Source organism: Centruroides vittatus, unplaced genomic scaffold (genome assembly GCF_030686945.1).
Source record: "Centruroides vittatus isolate TY-2023 unplaced genomic scaffold, ASM3068694v2 contig_717, whole genome shotgun sequence".
In the NCBI taxonomy this organism is placed as follows: Eukaryota; Metazoa; Arthropoda; class Arachnida; order Scorpiones; family Buthidae; genus Centruroides; species Centruroides vittatus.
Window position 1 is genome coordinate 3,190,342 of NW_027122456.1, and position 27,044 is coordinate 3,217,385.

The window sequence follows — 27,044 nt, forward strand, 5'->3', positions numbered from 1 at the left end:
CCATCGATAATCGAAAACGGAAAAACATCCGTTTAAAAGAAAACAGTTAAGCTATTCGTTTAAATTAAGGAACAGATTCTCTAATGAAATTGAAAAATTGATAATGTCATGAGTTAGATTACGAATTCATCAAAAGTATTGCTTGTTAATTGTCCTAGCGATTACTTAAAGTCGGTCGATGCAAATGTTTCTCGGAATTGTTTATTAAGCATAGGACTTTCCCTGGGGAAAAGAGCGACCGACCGTCTAAACAAGCGGCAGCAGACCGCAGCAAAAATTTTCTAAGAATATGTTTCAGAATGTAGGTACAAGAATTATAACTTACTTTTCGTTTTCTGAAATTTTCTCGACCCCAAAAAGATGTTCATAAATAATAAATAGAATTTACTACGTATGAAAATATAAATGCGTATTCGATAAGAAAATAATAACAGAAAAGTATAAAAACTAGATAGAAGAATAAACTTAAGAGAGACTGAGAATACTGTGAAATGTTGAGCTTCAAAAAGCACTGACAATCACGATTGTCATATTGTGTATATCGGTAAAAAATGAAAATGAGTGCCGCAATTGGGAAGCAATTTAGATAAAGAGAAGTGATCTGCTAAAGTATTTCTTTTGTATTCGAATATGAATATCGAAATTAATATTGTCACGTCGTCCAAGAAACAGAACAAAAATTTATTTTATTTTATTTCCATTGTTTTAATATAAAAAAGCATTTGTATTATTAAAATATAATTTGTTTTGACCACTTTCGGCTGTTAATTTTCATGAAAGCATTCTGACATGTCTACGTTAAGCGTATTTATATATTTATTTTTATTTGTTTACGCATAAAATGATTTATTTTCGCTCGAGAATAGAGAAAAAGTCATAAATCTTGCTCCGTAATTAATAGGAAAAACAACTTTACAAATTTTTGATGTTTAACGAGCCAAAAATAATTTATGAAATCATTCGCCATGTTTTTCAGTAGAGATCCTTACGGAAACGTGCAATTCAGTGATCAATTATAAGATAATGTGACTCACAACATCTTATGATTCGTTCGTGCAAAGAGCAATCTAATCATTTTTCGTACGATCAGACAAATATCGAAAAAGTATCGGGTGTCAAAGACGATGACCCACTTTAAATGTAGAATTACTCCTCGATCTGAGCTCTAGATTTTCGAGTACATCGGCGCTCAAAGGCATATATTAAATGAATGAGTTCTTCAAAATGCAATCATCTTTATAAATATTTAAATAATGAGTGTTTATAGCAAAAATTATTCGAATTATACGTAAAACATCGTACTTAAAAATTCGATACTTCGGATATTATATTTGAATTAGAACTATTCGAAGCATACTTAAATTGGAATTCGGATATCTAAATTTTTAGGATATTTATATTAAATTGAAGATGTTTTAGCGAAGGTTACTTTATTCTATAAAAATATAAAATCTGAAATTAGATAGGAATTCATAGATTTATAACTGCTTTTGTATGGCAACTGTAACAAAAAATCCTTTTACAAATGTAAGTAGAAACTGAAATTCGAAGTCTTTTCACAATTACAAATTGGAGGAGAAATATGTACTATAAATAACTACGATCCTATCGTATAACTAAACTATATCTTTCATATATAGAAGAACATGAAGGGCCTGTATATATAGGCCCCATCATATTCCTGGATATATTCATTTCACATATAGGCCTATATAAACTTGGAAATGAAGGGCGTCGTTTGAAAAACTTGTTATATCCGCAGAATAACAGTTCTACTTTTAATTCGTCGTACTGGATCATTATTTTGTTTCTTCGTATTAATCTAATTACTAGAAATCGGGATATGTAAATGAAATTGTGTTGCGTAAATTGGATCAATGTAATGTAATGTTTCGATGAAGTAAAATACTGATGCTATATAATTTATTTTAAGGACCATGATAAAGAAAATGAATATAAAAATATATAAATTTATGAGTAATTTTATTATATATTTAATATAAATTATTTATATATAGTTTGAGTTTAAACTTAAAATATGAATTGGTTTATGAAATATTTTTTGTAAATTGTATTATCGAAATGATGTTTTTGCTCTAATTATGCTATTTTAAGAGAACATTAGAAAAAGATTGGATTCAATACCATAACATCGTTTTGTGTCTGTGCAGCAAAAGGGGCAAAAAACTTTCAATTGTATAAAATGTGTAATTTATATAATTATTCCAAATAAAAATAAGTTTAATTTCAATTTAATATGATTGATCCAAATAAAATTCTCGTGATTCATCCTTATAAGCACGATAAATACATCACTTTATGACAGTTTCTATTCTAAGGCTGTATTGTTGCCAAACAGAGAACAACTGTTTCGTCTTTTCTTATAATGGGTAAGAATTTACTGTTTCGAACTTTGAAAATAATATACATAAATTATTCTATAGCTAGTGGAAATACATTTTAAATCGTTTGTAATTGCTTAAATGATCTAAATATTCAAATTTTTATTTGTGCGGGGGACTTTAATTCATAAATATCTCGCTATCATTAAGATAAATTTAAAAAAAATACAATTTAGATATATCTATAAAAGTGATGCTCCTTATACCGTTGCAAAGTGTTTCCAATCATAATAAGAGCTGCGGATAAAGAAGTATAACTTACATATAATGGTCATAAATTTTGATTTAAGTTATTGAGAGTAGCTCACTAACAATTAATAATCTTTTTCTGTTTTTAAAGATAACAACGAAATTAATTATAAGAAATATAACTTACACACAACAATGAACATTTAGATGATGTCTTATTGCATCAGGTCGCAACTTCTCTATAAAAAGAAATTCGACAGATTTTTTACAATTTTTTTTTACATTTATTCTGCATTTATATTTTACTTCTGGAAATAGGCATTCTGTTATCGCAATTTAAAATTTACAAATCTCGAAAATCATTTTCACGTTTGCATTCAATAAGAATGCACCCGAAAATTTTCATATGGAACTAATTCAAATTTCGACTTTCGGGACGAATTAAAGCATAAAATTTGGCCGAAAGAAGAAATCGTTCAGTCTTTATTGTCTTTAATTGCGCGGACTTTGCATTTTGCTCAAACAACTTGGCTAGCTCTTCTATCACCTGGCAATTGACCAACGATCATTTAATTCGTAATATACGATTAACACGGGCCATGGACCGTAAACTCATTACTTGTAAGAACGAGTCTTTTTTTACGCTATGGGGAAAAACAAACGGACGAGCGAATACATTCGAATTTATTCTGTTAAGAAGCTAGAAAGTAATAATAGAATAGAGTCGAAGACGCCTTCCACACATTCTTTCTTCCGGAACAAAACTGACAAATAACGAAAATATGACGTAAACTTTTTCATCTCCGCAGTTAAAAGTTTTTAGACTGGAAACGTGACTTTACAAATAACCCGTAAACGAAAATAACGTGTCAAACAAAAGTTCGCTTTCGTTCTTTCTGTTGTCTATACAATACATCGATCGAGATCCTTTTTTTTTTTTTTCCACGCGACAACTGTCACCTTCCTCGTGTTCGAAGTAAGATAAGGCATTTTCGCCATTAATAAAAATATTGGTGACGTTTTAAATCCTAGTGCGGAGGTGGACAGAAGGACGTCGTCGTCTGCCGACGACGGAATCCATCGCGTCGTTTTGCGTTTAGTTACGTCGACGGCCGCCACCCGACGAGTCGCTTCGGTCGCCTCCCGAAACGGGCGAAGAATCACCCGTGGGAAGGGATCCGGATACGTGGGTCGCTGCGACTATCCGATTCCAGGTAAGTCCTTAACTGTCCTCCGCCGCTTCGGACCGACTTCCGACGGCCGTCCTCCCTTCGGTTCGTTTGAGGGTGACGAAAAAATTCCCGTCGGTCGTCGGAGAATCGGAACGGACGAGGTCGAGCGAGCAGCGTCAACGGGTGACGCCAGGAATTTTCGTGGCGAAGAAACCGGTTGGATGGGTGTCTGTCTGGCCGGCGGCGGTACTCGGAAAGACGACGCGACCCGAATATCGCCTCTTCTAGGGCCTAGAATGTTGTTTCTCCCCAAGAGTTATTTTAATCTCACGCGGGGAGGATAACACTAAACACGCTTGCGTAAAACTTTACGAGAGTGCGTTTAGTATCATTTTCGATGCGAAGACAATTTTTCTACCTACGCCGATGCGAAGGGGCGAGAAACTATCATTAGACTTTCTGTCAGAAGAATTATAATCTCTGCGCGAGACTAGAGGTAACTCTTAGGAGACGAAACTTCTAAACTCGGTGGGGATTCTTTTTCCCGGCGGTGCTTGAAGGTAAGTAAAAATGTCCTTTCGTAACTATTATTTAACCGGATTGGAGGCGGAACGAGTGTCGACTTTGTCTCGTATCGCGTTTCTACTAGGAGAGTGCCAGTTCGAATCATTTTTGTTTTTGCCATGGAAATTTTCCGAATTTATCTCTTCGTGTCCCGCAGAAAGCGGTGGTCGGTAATGGAAAAAAATTATTAACTCCGTCCATCTTAAAACGTCGTCTCTGGATCCGCTGCCAGATATCCATTTTGTTTTTTTCTGAAAGATCTTGGTCGTAAAGGGCAACAACTCCGTATACCGGTGTTTCTCAACTTTTACGGACGCGACCGAGTTAAATTTGAGAAAACATCTTACGAATCTCGTGTGCGATTTTTTCGAAGGTATAATTAGAAAGCTTTACGTTAATAAATGTTTTCATTGTTTCTATTATAAAATTTTTATATGTATTAACTTTTAATTCAACGAAAGTGAGTGGAAATACTTTTTTTTTAATACAAACCTTGCATATATACAAAATATTGATATTTAATTTAGTTTTTGTTTTTCTTTTTTTAGTTTTATAATATAGTTGTGTCGATTTCATTATACCTTACTTTTTAGTTTCTGGAATTTTTTATTTTTAGTTTTGAAAACTCATTCCGATACTTGAAATTTACTTTACAATTAATAATTTATTTACTATAGAGTAGTAATATTGGATGAAAACAACAATTTATTTTTTCATCGTAACAATACGATAATTGATATTGCAGTGTAACATATGATGAAGAAATTAATTAAAAATCATTAGATGTTCACTAGTAATGTAAAGAAATAATTATTTCATTATGTTTATGTTTGTTTAACAAAAATTCCAACAGGTTTTTCGTATTTATACTTTTTCAATTGCACTAAGACGTTCAACTAACAACTGCAAACGGTATTTAGATTTGGAAATAGCCACAAATCTGCTTTTGAGGACATAAGATTACAATAACGATATTGACCCCGATTTCGATCCATCAATGTTACAGACATTGTTTACGGAAATTTACTGGTTACGTTTGTTTACATCATAATAAATTTAACTAATGTTTTTAGTCTTTAAAAATTATTTAAATGTTATTTACATTAAATAAAATACAGAACGGTTATTGAATAAAAATTGCATTTTCTTCGTAACGTGTACGGTATTCATTTTAATGTGGATTCTTTTGTTTTTAATTTTTATTTTAAATCTTCTATCAGAGATCCTTAAAAAAGTACATTGCTTTAATCGTTTGAAATCAATTAATATTATAATTAGCATGCAATCAATATATATATATATATTTAAAATTATATCCTCAATTTGTCTTGTGACGCGCAATCGACGTATCTACTGATTTCGATTTCAAGACAATGAAATATTAATCACGGCTGAAAATATGGACTATCTCAGATATTTATATATGATATGTAAAAATAATAGGAAAACATTTATTGCTATAATAAATATCTCTTTTTTCATTAAATATTCATGTAAATATTTATTTTTTCATTAAGCCTATATAAAATATTTATATATAGCCGATAATGTTTTATTCCACGAAAAAGAATAAATTTTTGAATATCAAAATTATATGCAGTTAGAAATACGTATACTGTATATGAATACATACAAGTAGTTCTTTCATATGCTCTTTTTTTTTAGGTTCTTCAGTTTTAAAAGAATTATATTTTTAAGATTTTTATCTTCTTTATATTGTCGTGTTTATGTTTTTGAAATGAAATCATGGCTAAGTAACAATAAAACAACAATTAGTAATAGAGAATTTCGGCCGTTCGTCACATATCCATTCATTGAAGTAGTCATAGTTTTCAGACCACTTCAATGGATTGATAATCACTAAAACAAGTTACTGTCTGCAACGAAAGTGACGTAATATCTGATACACGTCACTGTTTGTTACACAATAGCTAGTAGTAGCAGCAGTATCATTAGGCTATATATATGTATATATATATTATTAATGATGCTAATTATTTTATAAAGCTTATTTTAACCGGATATTACAACAGAAGTTGTCGATATCTCTAGTGAACAGTATACGTTTTAAGAATAGCTTAATTAAAGTAGCCCTAATTAAAGTTCGTTTGAATATTTAAATTCAGTATCGGGTTAGTTATATGCATTACTGGGTTGTTGAATATATTGTTATGCTTATGGAAACAAATGCGTCGGCAGAAATAAATCTTTACGCGTTAATAGATTATGAGTTCCAGGAAAAAGTTGGTAATAGCTCTTGCTCGACTTTCCTGGTATTCTAACAGGAGGTTAAGAGGACCATTAGGAAGTCTGATTATTTTCAATTACATTAGGATATAAAATTTAAGTAATAAAAGATTATCATAATTCAACAAAATTATTCCTTTTAAAGATGTTTCAAAAAATGTTTAAGCTTAAAACACACTACCATACTATCTCAAACTTAAATAAAACTGTGTGTGGCGCCATCTGTTATTAAAAATATCTTTTATTAATTATTAAAAAAAGCAAAAAGGCTTAATTTTGAGGATGAAGGCGAGTTTAAAAACAATATTGTAAATGTCAGTAACGAGTAAACTTTTTTCATTAAGTCCGATCCCACGCGAGATACGGTACATCTCTCCACTCTCTTGGGTTCAGTATTCCAAAATTTAATAGCATCAATGCCTCTTAAAAGCAAGTTCTTCTTCTCTTCGGCCCTCATAATCCCTGAAGTACCTTAGCCTCATCCAGGATTTTTATCCATTCCTCTCTATCTTGGGCTTTCCCTTTCCAACAACTCACACCCATCTTTCTCAAATCATCCTCCACATCCACCTCCCATCTCTTTCTTGGTCTCCCTCTCGGTCTTCTCTCCTGTGGCCTTTCTCTGTACACTTGACACAGCTTTCTCTCCGGTTCCATCCGTTCTAAATGTCCAATCCATCGAAATCTCCCTCTTTTGATTTATAAAACAAGTTACCATGCCAAATTTCGTTCTAAATCTTTACCCCACCTGAGATATTAAACGAAATAGACACACACTCCCGGGAATTTTTTCCTTTTTTTAGACTAAAAAGATCAAAACCCTTTCTGGTTCAGGGAATCTCAAAACGTCGAGAATCGCGAAAAACCCGAAGGATCAAATTTGATACGCTTAAAATACTTCCCGTGTTATAACAGCCTAGAAGTTAACAAAGTAATCAATAATTTTAACGTCTACGAAACCTCTAAACATCAGATAGTTTATAAATACAGAAAAATGAAGTAACCGGAAATCATCATCGCAACATGAGGTCAACTTTTGTAGTTTTCAGCGGCATATATAAGCTCTGCAGAACCTCGCATTGAGGAAGTTTCGGAGGTCTGGTGATCCGTGCTGCTAGGGTTATTTTAAAAATATGAATATAATAAATTATTGTCATATAAAGACGGTCAGATAAAGTTTGTTCATGGAATATGAAAAAGAAAAACATATTGAAAAATTGTTTTTTATTTTATTAGATTGATGAAAACACCAAAAACTTTTTTCCTTAACGCCATTAATAATTTCATTTATAACTTTAAAATCAAGAAAGTTTAGAATGCTTTTAAATATGTTTATAATAATGAGAATTCAATCTATTCGTTCGTCTGATTTCCATTTATACTTTGATATGGTTCGAAAAGATTACATAAGACTTTCTGACAGAACCTAAATGCATTTTGACCATTTACTACATTTACCATATAAACATCCTAAGATTGCGTTACAATAGACATTTCCTGGTGAAGAAAGAAAGAAAAGCCAAGCAAAACTTGGCGCAGTACTTCAAAGATACTCCAAAATATTGATGTTAAATGCGAAGACGCAAATTCTGTCGCGAAAGTCCACAGGAGATGGAGAACTCTTGCTCTTCAATATGCCCAGTTACATAGGCAAACCTAACTAATAAATATTTTTATTCAACAATTACATACGAAAAACACATTGTGATAAATCGGTTAGAATTATAAGTCTTTAAATGATTCCTTTTGACAATTTTTCATCCCTATTAAATATTCATTTATTTCTAGATTTTTAATTGTTTATTCGGGGCAAGATTGCGGATAATCTAAGTATTATGATTCTCAATTAACACAAATATTATAGAATTAAGTAATTACAGTATAAAACTTATTAATTGATTAATTAGCTCCAAGCACTAGCATAGTGGTTCTCAACCTTTGAGGGCGCGAAACATCGTTCATATAAGTATACTTTTTATTACGCGAAGCATTAGAATCAATACATTGAAAAATCGATACGTAATTTTATATTTACTAGCTCGATAAACAATAGAGAGATAAACTAATACATTTATTGTATTCAATAAAATAGTAAACATGGAATTTTCTGCGAATAAAGTAATTGTTGTAGTACATTGGAATCAATTTGCAATAAAAGCTTTAAAATGATTTTCGTGGAATATTCGGGGCAAGTTTGCGGAACACGGATTGAAAAGCACTACACTAGCATTTTCTAGTCTACAGCAGGCTCACCACAATTACCTCCACTAAGGACGAACAGATTCGCAATAGGGTCTATCAGCAGGGCCGGATCATCGCATAGACCAGGGCTTCTTAAACTATGGGTCGCTACCCCATTTGGGGTCGCTTAGAGAAATCTTGGGGTCACGAGATTTTAATGCAAAATATTGAAAATAATTTGTGAGTTTGAAAATGTCATGCTTTGTGTCGTAGGTTTCGTGAGTTGCACTTTGTGTCACTTCTGGTGCAGCGAGACAACGATTCAGCAACACTGATTGTAGTGTGAACTAGTGTAGTGTTGTTGCTTTTCAGTGTATTCAGTTGTCTCTGTTCCATTGTAACACAAGAGTGAACTGTGGTAGTACACCATTATTTTTTTGCAAATTTGTATATATCTTCAATATATATGTATAATTTCATTGTATTTCATATGTATATTGCAAAATATTTATATGTCTTTATTTTATTTTTTTGGGGGGGGAGGGGCGCGAACAAAAATCACAATCATAAACGGGGTCGTGAATAAAAAAAAGTTTAAGAAGCCCTGGCATAGATAAATGAGATAAATGTCTAGGGGCCGATTTTTTGAAGGCCTGGTCAAACTGTCTACTTTAAAACGATTTGTAAATAAGATTTAAAAATTCAGAAAAGTAAACTAAAGTTTATTCATATTTATATACTTAATTTAAATAAAAGCCAAGACAGTTTTAACAAAGTATCTTTTTCATTATTCAATTTACCTTTCATGGGTAAAATATTATATTATTTAAATATTAACTAAAAAGGATAAATTAAACAATTAATATTTTAAGGTAATATTGTTATTGTATAACAACTTTTGTTAGATATTTAATAAAATAAATTTCAATTTTTTTAAATTTATAAAACAAACTGTTCAAACTTTTTTAGAAATACTAAACATTTTATATGAAAAAAGCAAATCGTTTTTACTAAATCTGAACTTTTTCTTTTATAAAAGTTATTTTAGTCAGATTTTTGAATTCTTCGATACTTTCGAACCTTGGTAAATGGATTTAGAAGAATAAATGATTTAAAAATCTATTGTTTTGTATTTAAAAAAAATTTTTAAAATGCGCAAACAATTAAACTTTCGTTTCGTTGATAAATTACAAAATATACACTTTATTTAGAGTAACTTTTCCTGAAAATTATTGCCTTATTTTAATTATCTCCAAACTGTCTCTTCAAAGTATAGTCTTTAGTGTTTTTCAAATGTGCGATATGTAACTAAGTGATGCTTTATAAAACTTAAAAATTAGGCCAAAATATTGTTAAATAAACTTCGAAATTTCTCGTGAACAGAATTTATATGCTTGTTCTACGCAGAAATCCTGTTGTGTAAAAATAGTTAAACTAGAATACGATGCTAAATTTATGCAAAAGAAGCTAAAACCTTCGGAATGAAATTATCGACTCTTCTTTTTTATTCTATTGATAAAAATGTTAGTTTACTTATATATAAACAAAATTCCAATTATAAAATTAAATAACTAATTGTAGAGCAAGTACAACACTAATGAAACACCGGTAACAAAATTAATCAAACACAATGAAAATAAACCGTCAAAAATCTAACAATCATTTTTTTAAGTATGTAATTCACTGAAAAATGAATCTGATATCAAATTAAATATTCGGCTCTATCTTTAAGTATAATAATTTTTAATCGTATTTAAGAAAGTATTTAATTTACGTAGTTAGACACTTATTCTGGTTTGTTTTCCATACCAGAACTTTCACATAGATAAAGTTTGTAGACCTATTTTTTATTCTTGAGGTTTTTAAGAATTGAGGAAGGTATACTTGGCCTAGATTTTACTATTTCATCGGCTTATTTTATAGATATGCCAGATTTCCAATAATTTAGTTCTCTGTCATATTGTGCAATTGCAGCGTCGTGTAAGTTCAAACTTTTAACATAATTAGAATAGTGTCGATAATTAAGGCAGGATAATGAAGGCTTTGGAGGATCAGGTTAATATCGGCTTCCTCAAAGACTATCATCCTGCCTTTTTCGGTAATTATACATATTATTGTATATTACAAACTGTCATATATCATTATATTGTTGAAGATATCCCATCATAACACACACACACACATTATATATATATATTTTAACTAATAATCACCTGACAGATTGGTAGGTTTGTTATAGCCTTTTAGATAATCTTGTATTGTTATGTACTATCTAAATATAATAATTTATAATTACTCTATTGCAAACATTATATTAAAAAACTAAAAAAGGTTACCTACGATTATAAAATTAAAATATAAATGCCTTAAAAAGCAGAATATTCCCTTTATCGGGTAAAACACATTCCTCTATCATAAAGTTCCATCCTTTAAGTCAGAGGTGTATTATATTAAAGGGAAGTGCTGGTATATTTTTACCACTTGCTCGAAGTTCCTGGGTGATAAATTTTTTAAAGCAATTTTATGTTTAATCGTGACGTAAGTTTAATGAGAACTTGGTATTTACTGCCGATTTATGCAAGCGGTCAAGGATTAGGAGGAAAAACTAAAGGCCATAATATCTCAAGAAAAATAAAAGGGATGCAAAATTACTATTAGAGATGACTATTATATAAAAGAAAGTAATGTGTTTACTTATTAACTCGAACGAAGTTATCCAAATCGATCATTTTTTATAAGGAAACAATCTACTAACAACTTTAACCTTTCATTAGGTGAGGAAGAATATATGGAAAAATTTGACACAATCATGAATAATAACAGATTTGTTGAGGCGAAACTTCCAATTTCACGCGGAAACAGAACTTGTAATGGATTTAATAATATATGTGTAAGTTTCTGGAACATTCAGGGCCTTTCCAAAAAATGAGTGATCATTCCTTAAATCATTATCTATCGGTTCACGCAGTAGTAGGATTTACTAAGACATGGATTACCAACACCATTAAAATGGGAATTTTGGACCTGGAAGATAATCTAACAAAATCATATATTATGATATTTAGAAAGGGGACCAGACTGCCCAGAAGGAACATGTGTTTTCATGTTAACGATATAGAGCTAAAAGTGGTAAACGAAATTAAGTGTCTTGGAGTGATTTTAACTCCTATGATTTGTTTTGAGAGACAAATCAAAGCAATGATGGTTAAGGCCGATAGACTAATCAATGGTGCAATAAAACTATTTTCTATAATCAATCTAAAAAATATTCACGTCCGGTTTAACTTGTTCAACTCAATAGTTTATAATGCTGTGAGCTTCGCATATCCTATATGGGGCTTGTCTAATTACCAGAAGTTGGATGTGATACAGAACAAATTTATACGTAGAATGGTTTTATTAAAATTCAAAGTACCAGGTAGCGCTTTAGGATTAGAGTTAAGCAGACTCACTTGTCAGTCTTACTGCGCTATTTATTAAGAGACGTGTGAAATTTCTTATAAAACTTATCGACAGTGGTTGTGTTGCATCTAGGCTTGTCCATTGGTTATATCAAAAATCAGTACAAAAAGTCTCAAAAAAGAATTGGATTGGTCAATTGACTAAAGCGATAAATAGTTTTGGTTTCTCAATAAAACCGTTTATATATTGTCCGGAAATCAGTCGAGATCTGTGTAACCAACTAACTCGAAATGTACTAGATAATCTATTGTATCGAGATATAGAAGACATTCGCTTATGTATTTCACCGAAGTGGTATAACTCTATTTTGACCTTCCTAACATCAATAATTATATATTATCTAATTTGTCGTTTAATGTGAAGAGATTTTTTATTTAACTCCGACTCAACAGTGATGTTATAATGATAGATAATAAATTGTTAGCGAACATATATAACTTGTGTCCAAGATGCAACATGGAGTTTTCAAAATTTCATCTGTTATGCGAATGTGAAAAGGCTAATGGTCTAAGGCAAAAATTTGATCTTTTATGTTTTAATATATGTATCACGGAAAAAGCGATGTACAATTTACTTCGTGTAACAAAAACAAGTACAATTTATAATTTGTATAATTATGCCAGAAAATTTGTATTTAGCATTGATAATGTTGATTCTGTGTAAAACATAACTCCCTTGTAACAGGTTTTGTCTATTACGATTAAACAGTATTTGAATTGAATTGAATTGAATGTTTAATCGTGAATTAATTGATTTTAATTAATTTGGGGTATTAGAAACAACTATTATAAATTTTACAATTATTCAAGCATATGATTTTTTGTTAAATTGCCTACTTGGATGAAATAGCCTACTATAAAAAAATGAAATAATGTTGACACAAAGGCATACATTACAATATTAAATAAAATGTATAACAATAAATTATTTAGGCCTATACATTAAATATATAAAATAATAAATTTTGTTTATTGATATTTAACTATACGGTTGGATGGCTGAGTGGTTAAGGTGGCAACTTATTGCTCGAGAAGACCTGAATTGAATCCGAACGCCCCAAAAAGCCTTAGAGAATTTTTGGAGGTGGGCCGCCCCGTTGTGGGTCTGGCAGGACCCATATTGAGTTTGTTAAAAAAAAGCACTCTTAGTTCCCATAAAAAAAAATATTGGTAGAAGTTTACCCAGGTTATCACAATGGCGACCAGCGCAGCTACTTACTACACCGGCATTTAAATAAGAAATCGTTGACGTATTTCTAATTCTTTTTTTCCGATTTATTCGGTAAAAAGCATGGTTCGGATGATTCTATCGTAACTTTGTCCTTTTCTATCGTAGAAATTTTTTCTGCATCGTTAACGCACGTCTACATTCTTCCTCTTACGATTTTCGGATTTATTTGGCACTTACTTTCAGGACTGAAGGTACAGTACAATATCTGGCTTTTTCCAAACTAAAACAAGTCTCGTTCTTGGATAAACTTACTCGTATGCTAAACAAACAGGTTGAATCTTTCTCTTATTTTTTTCATTTTGCTTACAACAATCTCGTCGATTTTGACAATTTTTCCAAGTCCATCCAATTTTCGTTCCAGTAAAATTAGACGATGAACCAATCATAATGTGTCGTATGAAATTCGCCCAGTCAACAGCTGTTTGACTACTCACACCCACAGCCAAACAGCTGACGCTCAACGTGCATTCTATGCAAATTAGATGCCAAGTAAACAAAAAAATAGTTCTGCAAAGAAATTTTCCCAAATTTACGTTTAAAAATTACTTCAAATGACGAACTGTTCGTCTTTCGTCTTGTGACATCTAAAAGAAACAGTATCACGATCCTTTCGATAACTTAATTTACGACTACCATCACATTTCGAACAAACTACATCTGCAGGTTGCATACCAAACTTTATGGAAAACATACCAACTGATGTATTTCTCTTCTAAAACAATTAAATTCCGAATATTCCGATATTATAGAATGAAAAAAATCCGAGGATACTGTAGATCCCTATGGAATTTCGGGACTTGAGTAGGCCTATATATTTGAACTCGGGACCGAGACGAGTTCAACGATACCCTACTTTTGGACCGGAGACGAAAAATAAGAAAGTTATCATATTTACGATTTCTTGGCGTAGAATAAATACATTGTGAAAGGCAAGAAATCGTAAATATGATAACTTTCTTATTTTCGGTCTCCGGTCCAAAAGTAGGGTAGGGGTATCGTTGAACTCGTCTTGGTCCCCTGAGTTCAAATATATACTCAAGTCCCATAGGGAGCAATCTATAGTACACCCCAAAATCCCTTGAAGCACACTTTTGCCAAGCAAATTGTTGATGTTTTCCAAGCTCCGCCATTACAACAATAAACGACAAAATACGAATTGTAAACGTCGAAAAAAATGATTCACACAACAATACATATCTTTTTGAACCTAAAAATTTAATTGCTCTTAACACAGTTATAAAATGTTAGGAAATTATTCTAGCACTGAATTGAAGTTAGAAAACTTAGGTGCTTTTTTTTGCAGCGCTCGAGAAGCGCTTTACAGCGAACACTCCGAAAACCGTTTCTAAATGGCTAACGCTGCTCGTGACGTCATTTCGCTACATTTTCGTTGCATATAAAAAACGCGCCCCTTGTAAACCAAAGACAGCGACACCTAGATTAACTTTCAAAACACACATATTGTCGAGATTCCGGAAGTGCCGCCATTGGGACTACCTAGGTAAACTTCCACCGAAATATTTTTATCTGTCTGATCATTTCAAAATGCTTTCATGTTACTTCTTGTTAAATATAAATTTCGTTACGTGAACATCATTACAGTGTGTATATATTCAGTGCAGAGCACTCAAAAAGATGCGCAATCTTTTTATTCCGCCTGAAAAGTGTTCTGTAATGGATCTATAACTACTATTTGATGACTCTGTTTAAAAATTCCAAGAGCCTATCACTATAGGTATCGCCATCCTGCTTGTTACTAATCTTGTTCATACACTGTAGAAGACATGATACTAAAATGCATAGTAGAGATCGTCTATTTGTCCATAGTCGTTTCAAAAGGTCGATCAGTTTTCTAATATTGCTTCTAATGACATGATTTATATTGTTATATTCGTCATATCGTATTAGTTCTTGTGAAAAATCCACTCTTTTATTATAATGTATTTTATCTTCATAATTTCTTCAGAGTTTCGAAATAATTGCTTAAGCGGGAAAATTTTTAAACTAATTTTATTTAAAACTTTTTAAAATGAGTGGTACAATTATGAATGAATTATTTTTTCCACTCTGTTGGAATTAAAATTTTTTTTCTGATATAAAATAAAACTTTATACATTTACAGTTGTGCCGACCATAATGGCGATATCTGTAGAGTCGACGTCTACATTAATGGAAGATGTGAAGCAATATGCCATCCTGAGTCGTGGAACTTTGCAGCGGTGACATGTGCAATCTATTGAAGTGCATTGTTATGGAGCAAAATCACAACTATTTTGAGTAGTACAGGACAGATTTACTTTAAAGATGCGAATATGGATATCTGCAACGATGAAACTTTGATTACAGTAGGTTTCGTAAATCAATATATAGTTTGTCAATTAAACCGTTAAAAACTAAAACAACCATATTTTTGTTTTTAAAAATAAACATCTACTGAAAATTTAAATCAATAAAAATCTGTGAGTGAACAATGAACCATGCATATTCTCTTTTTCGACTCCTCAAATAATCTGGAATCAAAATGCAAAGTGATCGAATGCAATCTATTCCAGATCTCTCAGTTACTAATTTTTAATACGAATATGAAATATAAATTGTGTGCATATAATAAATTTAGATCTAGCTCAGTCATTAGGCCTAATTTTCGTTAGTATTCAAATCCATTACAAATGAAGAGCTTGTCAACCCTCTCACGAATGAAAAAATTGAAATCGGCAATGTAATTTCTCAAGAATTTATCCAATTCACATTAGTTTTAATTCTTATTTTTAAATTTTTTCAGAAAAAAAGATGAGTAGAGAAACGAAAAGCAGAATGCCATCCCGAAAATGCTTGAAACGGATGATAGTAGTGGTGATGTCTTCATCTCTGGCGGTCGGAGTGATTTTTACTTTAAACTGGAACGAAGAGACGACCTGGAGACGTTATTCACGTTCGTCTCATTTACCTAGAAGAATTTTTCGAGAATTACTTAGTCATCGACGTCCAGTTCCGCTCACAGGAAACCGTTCGCATTACTTTCCGCGAATAAAATGGGAGGCAGATCGTGGTTTCGAATTTTCCAGAAACAAAATACTTCGAAACGATCTGCCGAAATCAGCAAGACACTCTGACGAAGCAGAAGAGATGCCAGCCGAAACTGAAGCTGACGGTAGATGGATTGTGTTGCCCAATAACGTCACTATCCATGTAGGTAATGTTTCTAATCCACACAATTACACTTATCTTTTTAAACCGCGGCGAATCTGCCAAACCTTCGATCCTGATCATCTTAAATTGTTGATATATATCGAATCAAGTGCATTGAACATGGAAAGAAGAAAAGCCATCCGGGACACGTGGGGTCTCCTAGCTCTACAGAGAGCTCTGAACTTCAGAATCGTTTTTGGACTAGGCCTAGCTGGTGATCCCCGGGCTCTGGAAAATATCTCTAGAGAAAGTTATCGCTATGACGATATTCTTCAGGAAAATTTTTCGGAATCATTTCGCAATTTGGCATTGAAATCGGTCATGGGATTGAAATGGGCAGTGACTCATTGTCCAGAGGCAGACTATTTCATGAAAACGGACGATGATCTTTTGATTCACGTGCCTAACTTACTGAAAGTTTTGAAGAAATATTCACCGGAATATCGAAACATCATCTGTCATAAGAATCGAGTAAGGAGAATCCTTAGGAAGGAATTGGGGGAAAGAATACCTCCTGCCTACGGGAAATATATGGTAACGGATCGGGATCTACCGGGCCAGTTTTTTCCACCTTACTGTGCAGGAATGGGTTATGTTTTTCCTCAACAGGTGGCAAAAGATTTATACCAGGCTGCATTGGTTACGCCCTATTTTTTCATTGAAGATGCTTATATTACGGGTTTTTGTCGGCAGAAAGCTGGCGTATCGCTTTCTGATCACCCAGAAATTACTCTAAAACCCGCCATTTTGACACAACAAGGAAGTTGTGCTTTCAGGGAAGGAAGAATTACTTCGCAAGAAATCACTCATTTACAGATGAGAGAAATATGGGAAGAGGTCAACACTCAAGGTTACTTTTGTCCCGAAGTCATCGGTTATATTAGTTAAGTTTTCAAAAATGTCAACTCTAACATAAAATGTGTGCCATATCTGCTTTCGATTCTAGTTAGGGAAGAGGCGGGAAAGAGTACGCTCCTTATGTTATTTTTTGCATTTCTCAGGTGTTTATTATTTCATCTGAATACATTTTTGTCTGAATATATATCATTTACACATATTTCCGCTTGGCTATGTTAGAAAGAAAAACAAGTATAGTTTTGACAAAAATTAAAAAAAAAAAAGGTTCCAATGCGTACTCTTACCCTGGAGGTTAAGAGTAAGCAACTTATCGCTTAAGAGTACTCACTAATAACAATCACAAATGAAATCTGTGCCTTCATAGTCTAAACACTGCTTGTACAACCACTGTGCCCATCGTTCACATTGCACGCAGTCATCATTGAAAGATTCTTCGCAGCCAGGACAGAAAACGCCTTCCTCATTAGGCCTATGAACTCGCGAACTGGAAGCTTGCTGGTCATTTTGCACGAATCCAAGTCTTTTTTGCGCCCATTCTATTTTTACCTTTTATTTTTCGTTTCTCTTTTTTTCCTTCTGCTCTAAGACGTTCCTAAAAGAATCTCTGACTTGAGTACTGTCCAACATTGCTATGAGTACTCTTAACCACCAGACAAAATTCTATGAGTTGAGTTGATTTTCGATAGAGTGTAACACCAGCCAGACATCGACACGAAAGCTACCCCTACTTTAGTTTCGACCCTTATCTTTATCCCTTCAAACGCTTTACTTTCACAACCCAAGCAACAAAACTGAGAAAGCTTTTGGCCTGAGTTTGCAAAGTTACTTCCGGAAATACAAAATGTTTACTAAGCTATCAATTCCCTGGCGACTCACAGACTATGAAAAGTTGGATCCAACACACTTTGCATCAACAGTAAAATGTGTGCACGAGAAACTCTTCAGTCAGTGTTACCAAATTTGAGAAACACGCAATGCGTACTCTTAATCCCCTCTCCCTTATACAGATGATCATTATTAAACTTGATTAAACTCAATGGATATTGGTAAATATTTGTATGAAAATAATAAAATTAAAAGAATATATAATTAAGAAAAACTATTATACTAATAACGACGAATTATTTTTAGGGCATTATTTTGCTTATTTAAAAAAATAAAAAATAAGTTCCTTGTTATACGGACATAACACTGTCTCATACTAGCGACAGAAAAAATTGTATATTGAAACATGTACGATATTTTATTGTACAGATTTTATTATTCATTCAAAATATTTTTGGCATTATTTTACAGAAATGACGAGAATGTAATTCTGTCATAAAAACTTACTGTAATTCTTCTGTGTTTTATATAACAAATAAAATCTAAATATTATATTAAATAATATATAAAATATTCTTTTCATTTATTTTCTTCCTGGGAAATTATTTATCACAATAGTCTGTAAGCAGACAAACAGCTTAATGACAAGATTCTTTCTCTCTCATATAAGCTTAATTTTTCTGCCCTGTCGACATTAAAGCCCACCAGTGACCGAGTGGATAAAACCACTAAACACTGGTGGTACTTGGTTTTGGGTTCGCGCCTGGCCAACGAGCTAGCCACATAGTTTCCTAGGTTTTCTTTACGTTTGAGACACCTAAATAGGGGCCAGTCTTCCATAAGTTTCCTGGAAGACAGATTGCCCACGTAACTAAATAAATCAAACGTATAGACATTAAAAGGGTTTTGTTTGATGGGATAAAACAACGCAACGCAGTGGAGATCTGAGAGAACTTATGGAAAACCAGCCTGTATTTAGGTGTTACACGTGAAGATAACCCGGGGTCAGCCCGTTGATGGGAAAAACCTGCGACCAACTGTTCAGTGACCGAGTGGATAATTGCTGAACCTTAATAGATATGAATATCCATTAAAGTTCAGCGGCATCCTGCTTCTCGCGGGATGGTGGTATGTTGAGATAAATGTCTAAATCCGATGGTCGAATGGCTACAGCGGTTGAGGCCTCGGTCTATCACTCTAAAGACCCGGGACTAATCTGGACGAGTAACCTCAAGAATTTTTCATAGGCATTCGGATAATCCGGATATATCGGACCTCGTCCCTCATCATCTGGCGCTCCTATTGTGATTTGCCAAACACATAATAGATATGAAAAAAGGCTCTACAGAGCGGAAACAGGCAAAAATAAAAAAAACACTATTGGTGAAAAAGTTTTGCCCGAAAAAGTGACTTAGGGTGTCTTAACGAATTGAATAATGCATAAAAATATGTTGCAAAAAAAATATCTTAGTGAAGTTCCAGGCGCTGCTGGATTTTAAGTTATCTAAACGTTTTTAGATAACATCATAAGCTTAATTTTATAAGACTTGTTAATTTTCACATTTATGACATGTATTTTAGTAACTTAAATTTCTCAACTGCAAGTTAACAAATAATAACTGAATAGTTATTGAATTAATTATTATGGCTTTGTGTTCTCTATCGTAATTTAAAATTTATCTCGTGTACTAGTACTTTTTTTATCATCAACAGGACTTAAATATTTGCATTCATAATTCCAGTATAATAAATCCTGTTGATAAAAAAGTACTAGTACACAAATTTTAAAAGTTATTGAATTACCTAAAAATTTGTTAAAACAAATAAGTTCAAAATTAACATTGTTACTTGCTTTAACCAAAAGACTTGGTTAACAGTTAACATAGTTTTATCCGTAACAAAACAACTATTCCATTATCACTACATAAACCTTTTAATTAAAATTTTGTTTGAATCATTTTAGTTTATCGCTTCCGATGTAAAACCTAATGACGCGTGAATATTTCGATACTAGTTACTTAAAAATTCTTATTTTCCATCTAAATTCAATGTTGTTTAAAATATATTTCAAGCGAGAATAATCATATCATTTGTAATGGTACTCCACTACGAATTACTTTCATCGTCGTTTGAGAGAAATGTTTTAACCGTGAATATTTCTGTAAAATGCGATAGCACAACTCTATACAAAGATTCGCAAATAAAACATTTTAAGAGGGGATCGAAAGAAAAACGGCAAAATCCTAACTGCGACGGAAGCAATTTTTCGATGTATATAATGGCCAATGTTAAGAAAAATTCACACTAATCGTGCTTGTTGCATTTTCATCTTCTTCATCTGTCGTCGTAACGGTATTGGCCAATCAATGTAAACTTCCCACAATTCTTTGAACAAGGTACAGGAACAACTAATCTCGTAAGTCGAAGAGGCCCTACGAAGCTTAATAGACGATCGAGGTATTTGGAAACATGAAAATAATTACAAAGACCTTCGATGTCTTTTAATCCTAATTCCTGAACCAAAGCATGAAAATCGATTTTTTTCACGCTCAATATTAACAGCTATGATTCACTATCGACATTTTGATATTTTTCTTATTAATAATAAATTCGGCTGTCCACAAAAAATTAACATTTTACTCTACCTATCCAGTTTTAAAACAGACGAGTCCGGTCTAAAAGCGCAGAAATTGACGGAATAATGCTAAGACTAAATTGCGGATGCTTTAACACGAAAATTAATGAATAATACGAACGAATAGGACGAAAGACACGCAGTCGTTATCGTTTAGGATCTATAGCTGTTGCTGTCGTCAGTATGAATACAGCCTTAAAGGAAAAAAGAAAAATCTATATACGCAAGTTATAGTTTTTACTACCTTACAATTCAATCTAGAAAGAAAAGCCCTGCTCTAACGTTGAATTAAAACTAGTGAATACCTCAAGACAGTTTTTACACGGTAGAAACAAAAATCAATGTAAACATTTTCTAGAGAATCCGTTTTGAAAATTAGTATTAAAACTACCACAGACTTTTATTTATACGCTATTCTATCGTTCTTAAAATGTCGATGTTTTCTGTTAGAAAAATACTTGGTAAGCATTTCTGATACATTATAGCCGTACAGCTTAACCGTCATCGCGAAAATATTTGACAATGCAAACAGCTTAAGTTTTGTTTCATCTGATATTTTAGTTATATTTGTAGTTAACTTCAATTTTGTACTTATATTGACGATGGTGAAATAAAATTCAGAAATAGTGAAAATTAATCTGAAACAGTATATTTGAAAGTTTGCTGATGCATTTCGCAACCAATACAGTAAATAGAATATAACGCCGTGAAACAAACGATTCCTGAAATATCGCAACTATTCTTTTGATATAAAAATAAGCAGTTTTTTATTTAATATATATATTCGCCAAGTTCCACGTAAATTTTTGAGACCAGGCAAATTCGAAGAGAAAAGCGAGAAACCAATAAACCATTCAAGTATTTTATTGCACAATTATATGATCTACATACCTATGTAAAAATAGATTCTTTTCAGGGAGAAACAATTTACCGACAAAGATATTTGCTAACAGGTAGATTTAATATGCAAAACAACAACGAAATCAGCTTAGGATTGAAAACCGAGTATCGATAATTATTGCTTTAAACTTAACCGCAGCTCGATGGAATCGATAAGTCCTGACAAAAATTCAGAAATTGCACTTGTTCTAAATGACCGAACATTTGCAATCTCTGTATTTGCAAAAAAAATAAAACCAAATCTGAAGATTTGATTCAGGTAAGAAAATTTCCATTAAAAAATCATATTTAAAAATAATCAGCACTAAAATGATTATTGAATATTTAAATTTCCTATCATGATCAAGTCTCCAGATGATTTGCAATATTTATCATTTTTGAAAGCATATTTAGAAAAATGCATTGAACTAAACGGTTCTAATAATAATAACAATAAACGAGGGTTTTTAGATATGGATTCTCCCATTAATAAATATAAAATATGTCGACGATTAAGTTATACAGTATGAGGCAGGAATGAAAACAATTGTAGACACATTTACGCGATGAATAAAAAATTCAGGCGGCTTTAGAGAAACGATTCCAGGCGTTTGTGCACGATTTAAAAATTTGGAATGATAAAAAATAAAAATTAAAAAATTATACATTCTTTATTCCATTTTATGGAATAATGATTATATACAATGTATTGTGTGTTTATTTATATATATATTTTACGTACAAAATATCGAAACGTGTACGTGTGTGTATTTGGAGAGAATCTCGAATCGAAGATGCATCGAACAATTTTGGTATAAAAGTAACTACAAAATTTAATATATACTTTTCCTTTTCCCCCATGATAACTGTACAGATCCGATCGTCCGCTGAGATATTCTATGATGACAGAGTCCTCGTAAAGTACGCGATCGATGAATCACAAAAATATCATAAGGTGAACGACCAATTCTCAGAATCGAGTAATCACATAGTTAAGATAATCGTCGGATCTTGGCCGGTTGACTATCTTCATTTTCTACGCCCTTTATCTGCAGTTTATAGGTGTATAAACATTTTTCCAAAGCCTTCATCAACCTTCGTCCACACCTGTATTCTATGCTACTTGCAGGATTATAAAGTTCACAGTTTTGTAGAACCAGATAAATGTCCGCGGCGAATTCATCATTATTATTGTACTGCATATTGTTCAACTTAGAACGAATCGTTCCCAAATCCATGGGTTTTTTGATGATCTTGTAATAACTTGGTGCCTACATAAAAAGAATCTACATGAAACAAATAAAATTTGAATTTAATGCAATTTGATAACGAATCTCTTACGTCTTTCTTGTTAACTGGACATAAAAATGGCCAACTATCTGGATGCTTTATTAAGTAACTTATAATTTTATCACAAGTAACGTACGACAAGGGACAAGATTTATCATCAGGACTGGAACATTCATTATCTGTAAAAAGAAAGTATAGATGTAATTTTTTCATTTAGGTTTCTATCAATTGTACAATCCGTAATCCGAAAATAAACGGGCATTTATAAGCAACGATATTAAAATTATAAAAAAATTTAACATTGAACTGAATCATGCAATTTACTCGTTAATGCTATTTTTCTGCATAAAAAACATTTAAAAATTATCATTGTTGATGGAATGTACCCTACTCTATTAATACCAGTACCATGCCAGACCCAGGTCAAACCATATCTGCAGAAAACACTGCAGATATGGCCTGACCTTATCAAAACACTATGTGCTTAAGAATTTCCTAACCATGGCAAGTGATTACTTCAGTATTACTCCACAATACAGAAGTGTTTTTTGGTTTTATAACTTTTATGAAAACAAATATACATTGATAAGGCTAATTAAAAAAGGATAGCTTTATATACACACTCATAAAACTATTTTAGACTAATGAACTTTTCATAAAAGTTTTATTATTAACCTGTACTATACGCAGTCTGTATTATATTAAATTAAAAATTATATACAATATTGTATTTAAATTAAGTTAAAAACTATAAATGCAAAAAATTTCAATAGAAACTAATACTATAATTCCTTCACATAATTAGAAATTATTAATTTTAGAAGTCTTAAATTTAGCAAATGTTTATTGGTAAATAATTTTATAATATACTTGGTGCTTAGTATCATGTTTCATATATAAGGTATTCATCAAAAAAGTTAATCATATGTTGGTAAATATTAAAAATAATTTTTTTATGAGATTTTAAAATCATATTTAGTTTTTTTACATTTAGAATCTTTTCGAAACAATGCTGAAAAATAATCATCATATAATGAAAATACCTATCTTACTGTGTCTGCTAAACGATGTAGGTGATAACCTTCTCTTTTTTCTATCACCAATAGATAATAATAGCTGAGCTCTTGTCTTATATAATCCAGAATTATTAGCTATAAAATAACAAATAATTTTTAAAATTATTTCAAATTTAATAAATTAATAGTAAATATAGCCTAAAAGTATTAGTCAATTATTTTAATTTTACACTTTTATACATAATTTTAGCAGTAATTTACATAATTTAATTTGTTAAATTTCAAGTCTTTGCAACTTTTTCAACATCAAAACTTACATTTTAATTTTCTTTTTGAATAACTTGAACTTTTTAAATTAATTATCACTGCTGGCAGAGGACCAGACACACAAGAATGAAAGAGACCCAAGCAGTTAAAGTCTGCCTCTCAATTGTGGTAGAAGCCTACTGCCATTAGCAAAATGGTGGACGTAAATGTAAGTTATTGAGATATCAACAACGACTACTACCAAATAAAATTTTAGGAATGAGCCCATGAAATAAAACTCTGGTTCTGAACCTACAGAGAACACTTCCCTTTTACATAGGTTATAGCCTACCATAAGAGGATCAATCTACATGTGTTTTTAGGGACTCTTCATTTTGGAGAAAGATTATCACAAAATTTATTACTTTTAACATTATAGGATAATCACAAATTTTCTTTCAATTTATACAGCCTGCACAATTTTCAGCTAACATCACAACAAAGTAATATTAAAAAATATTACTGTCAACAGCAGTTGTTTAGGGATATATTATATTTCTTTTCAAAGTTAAATTACTAGATTTAAAGCAAGTTGTTATTTTGACAATTAGTAAAAATCTGATGTCCTAGATACAGAATACAATTTTGCACATCAAACCTAAAAGTATTAACTGTGGATTTGACAAAAGAATTTTAGTAACTAAAAAATTTGCAAAAAATGACCTATCATTTTTATTATTATTTATGGACGGTAGAGCAACAAAAAATATTTTCGACAATTCAAAATCCCATAAACCCCCTACAGGGTCCTAGAGATTTTTTATATCCCATCAAAAGTAAAGTTTTCTGACAATTTCAGAAAATTCAGATTTTCTAGGCAAGTTGCATTGTTTTTGTAACTATTTTCAACTTTTCTTTAAATGTAACATTACACTTTATTTTAAAATCTAGATAATTTATGAATTTATACCATTTATTCAGTCATGATATGATTATTCTCGCTAGATCATCATAATTTCAGAAAGAAACATAAGTTTTTATAAAGTTCATAATATTATTTCAAAAATACAACCTAATCCACTATGCCTCAGATTAATGTTAATATGATCTCTATATTTACATACAATTTTATAAAATATAATTTATATAATCTATACTGAAACTTACCACTATGTTTTTCAGCAGCAGCCTTTTTTGCTGACAAAGATAAACATTTTGGACAATTCCACACACCTCTTGGTACTCGGCGTAAAGGTGGATTAACACATTCCAAATGAAAAGCTAATGGACACCCATCACAGCATATTAAAGTACCACCTTTACTACATACATCACAAGTGTCTTCATTTTCTTCACTAAAAAAATTATTGAATTTAATTTGAGCATGAAATGCAATTATTTTCATTAATAATTTCAACAATTTTTTTAAGGTATCTAACATGTTAGTTAACTAAATATATCTATCTTCTAGATAAAAAATAATTTATACTGTTCTATATGCAAGAAAGTATATATATATATTTCTTTGATTTTGATTATTAAAATAATCAAATTATTATTATTATTTTTTTGATAAGTAGTCAATATTTTACTAATGTTTCTATCAAATTTATTTATTTAAAAACACAACAAATCAGTTAACAATATACTTTCACTACACTCTTTATGAGAGAACTGAAACAATGTTTTGAAATTTGAAAATTTTTAAACAAAAGAAGTATGGATTTGAATTTAAATGTAAAAAGAATGCTAGTTCACCAACCTCTAGAAAACAGAATTAACAAACACTGCAAATTGTATGGAGAGAACTGCTTCTAATATATTCTTAACAAAAAATAATTTTCATAATTATATCATTTTTAAAATTTTGGTTAAGAAATAATTCTCTTGAAAAACTTTTAATGGATTTTTATAATTTAAAATAACTAATGGTGCCCCATTAACTGATCATCAAAAGGGCCAAATTTTACCATACAATAATACAGGTAAAGGAATCAGGGAGATAGGTAGACTTATGCATGCAAGTAATAGCAAGATTCAAGCATTTGGAAAGTTTGATTAACTCATGTTACAAATCAAATAATTACATCAAAAAAAAACCAACATTTCATGCACAAGAAAAAGAAACACAATACTCTATGACAGAACAGCATTGGTATAATTGTCTTTCCTGCGCCGCCTATGATTTTTTTGATAAAAAAATTTAAGTTAGACGGATTCAACAATTATCAATTTTATTGGCACCGTCTATGTAAACAAGTACATACATAAAGGTGCCACTATTGATTTCACTGTAATTTATTTATACACAATACTGTTGATCTTGTTCAGGTCTTGTCATTATTTATGGCAATAGGTGTGATTAGACACACATATTTCTAAAGATAATGTAATTTCTTGTAATGATTTGAACATTCTTATTTTAAATATTGTACTAATGATGCAGATACTGTTATTGAAACACTGCACTTATACACGATCGATAATTGCTGAATTAGTATTCTTATTCCAGAATATAAAAGATTGTATAATTAGAACTCACTTGTGCCTGTGACCGGTGTGAAATTAATTAATTAAAGTTAACGAACGTTAACTTGAATTAATTAATTTCACACCGGTCACAGGCACAAGTGAGTTCTAATTATATAATATACACCCC

The 27,044-nt window shown here is 31.5% G+C and overlaps 3 protein-coding genes across 5 annotated transcripts in view; 1 reads left to right on the top strand and 2 right to left on the bottom strand.

Annotated features, from left to right (window-relative positions):
* LOC136980687 (dynein axonemal heavy chain 2-like) overlaps window positions 1–27,044 on the bottom strand; it is a 647,596-nt gene that overhangs the window by 605,944 nt on the left and 14,608 nt on the right. The gene's annotated exons all lie outside the window — the stretch shown is intronic.
* Window positions 3,702–18,874, top strand: LOC136980686 (beta-1,3-galactosyltransferase 5-like). 2 transcript variants are annotated; one of them, XM_067276851.1, is made up of 3 exons: window positions 3,702–3,805; window positions 15,570–15,792; window positions 16,230–18,874. In XM_067276851.1, the coding sequence occupies exon 3, from the start codon at window positions 16,238–16,240 to the stop codon at window positions 17,522–17,524; it is 1,287 nt and encodes a 428-aa protein (XP_067132952.1). In that variant the 5' UTR covers window positions 3,702–3,805; window positions 15,570–15,792; window positions 16,230–16,237; the 3' UTR covers window positions 17,525–18,874. The 2 variants fall into 2 exon arrangements, with proteins under 2 accessions (XP_067132952.1, XP_067132953.1); XM_067276852.1 differs by lacking the exon at window positions 3,702–3,805 and adding an exon at window positions 3,819–4,323.
* The window catches only part of Acf (ATP-dependent chromatin assembly factor large subunit), a 99,946-nt gene continuing 94,704 nt past the window's right edge, over window positions 21,803–27,044 (bottom strand). The window contains exons 21-24 of one of the 2 annotated variants that reach the window (XM_067276866.1): window positions 25,553–25,740; window positions 24,176–24,274; window positions 23,175–23,302; window positions 21,803–23,104 (exon numbers count right to left, since the gene is read on the bottom strand). In XM_067276866.1, the coding sequence (XP_067132967.1) occupies window positions 22,826–23,104; window positions 23,175–23,302; window positions 24,176–24,274; window positions 25,553–25,740 (694 nt within the window). In that variant the 3' untranslated portion in view covers window positions 21,803–22,825. Of the gene's footprint in view, window positions 23,105–23,174; window positions 23,303–24,166; window positions 24,275–25,552; window positions 25,741–27,044 lie in introns of both variants that reach the window. The other variant, XM_067276865.1, reaches the window with a different exon arrangement.

Excerpts from the sequence above, each read along its gene's own strand:
- LOC136980686 (XM_067276851.1), top strand. The coding sequence starts at position 16,238 with ATGAGTAGAGAAACGAAAAGCAGAATGCCATCCCGAAAATGCTTGAAA.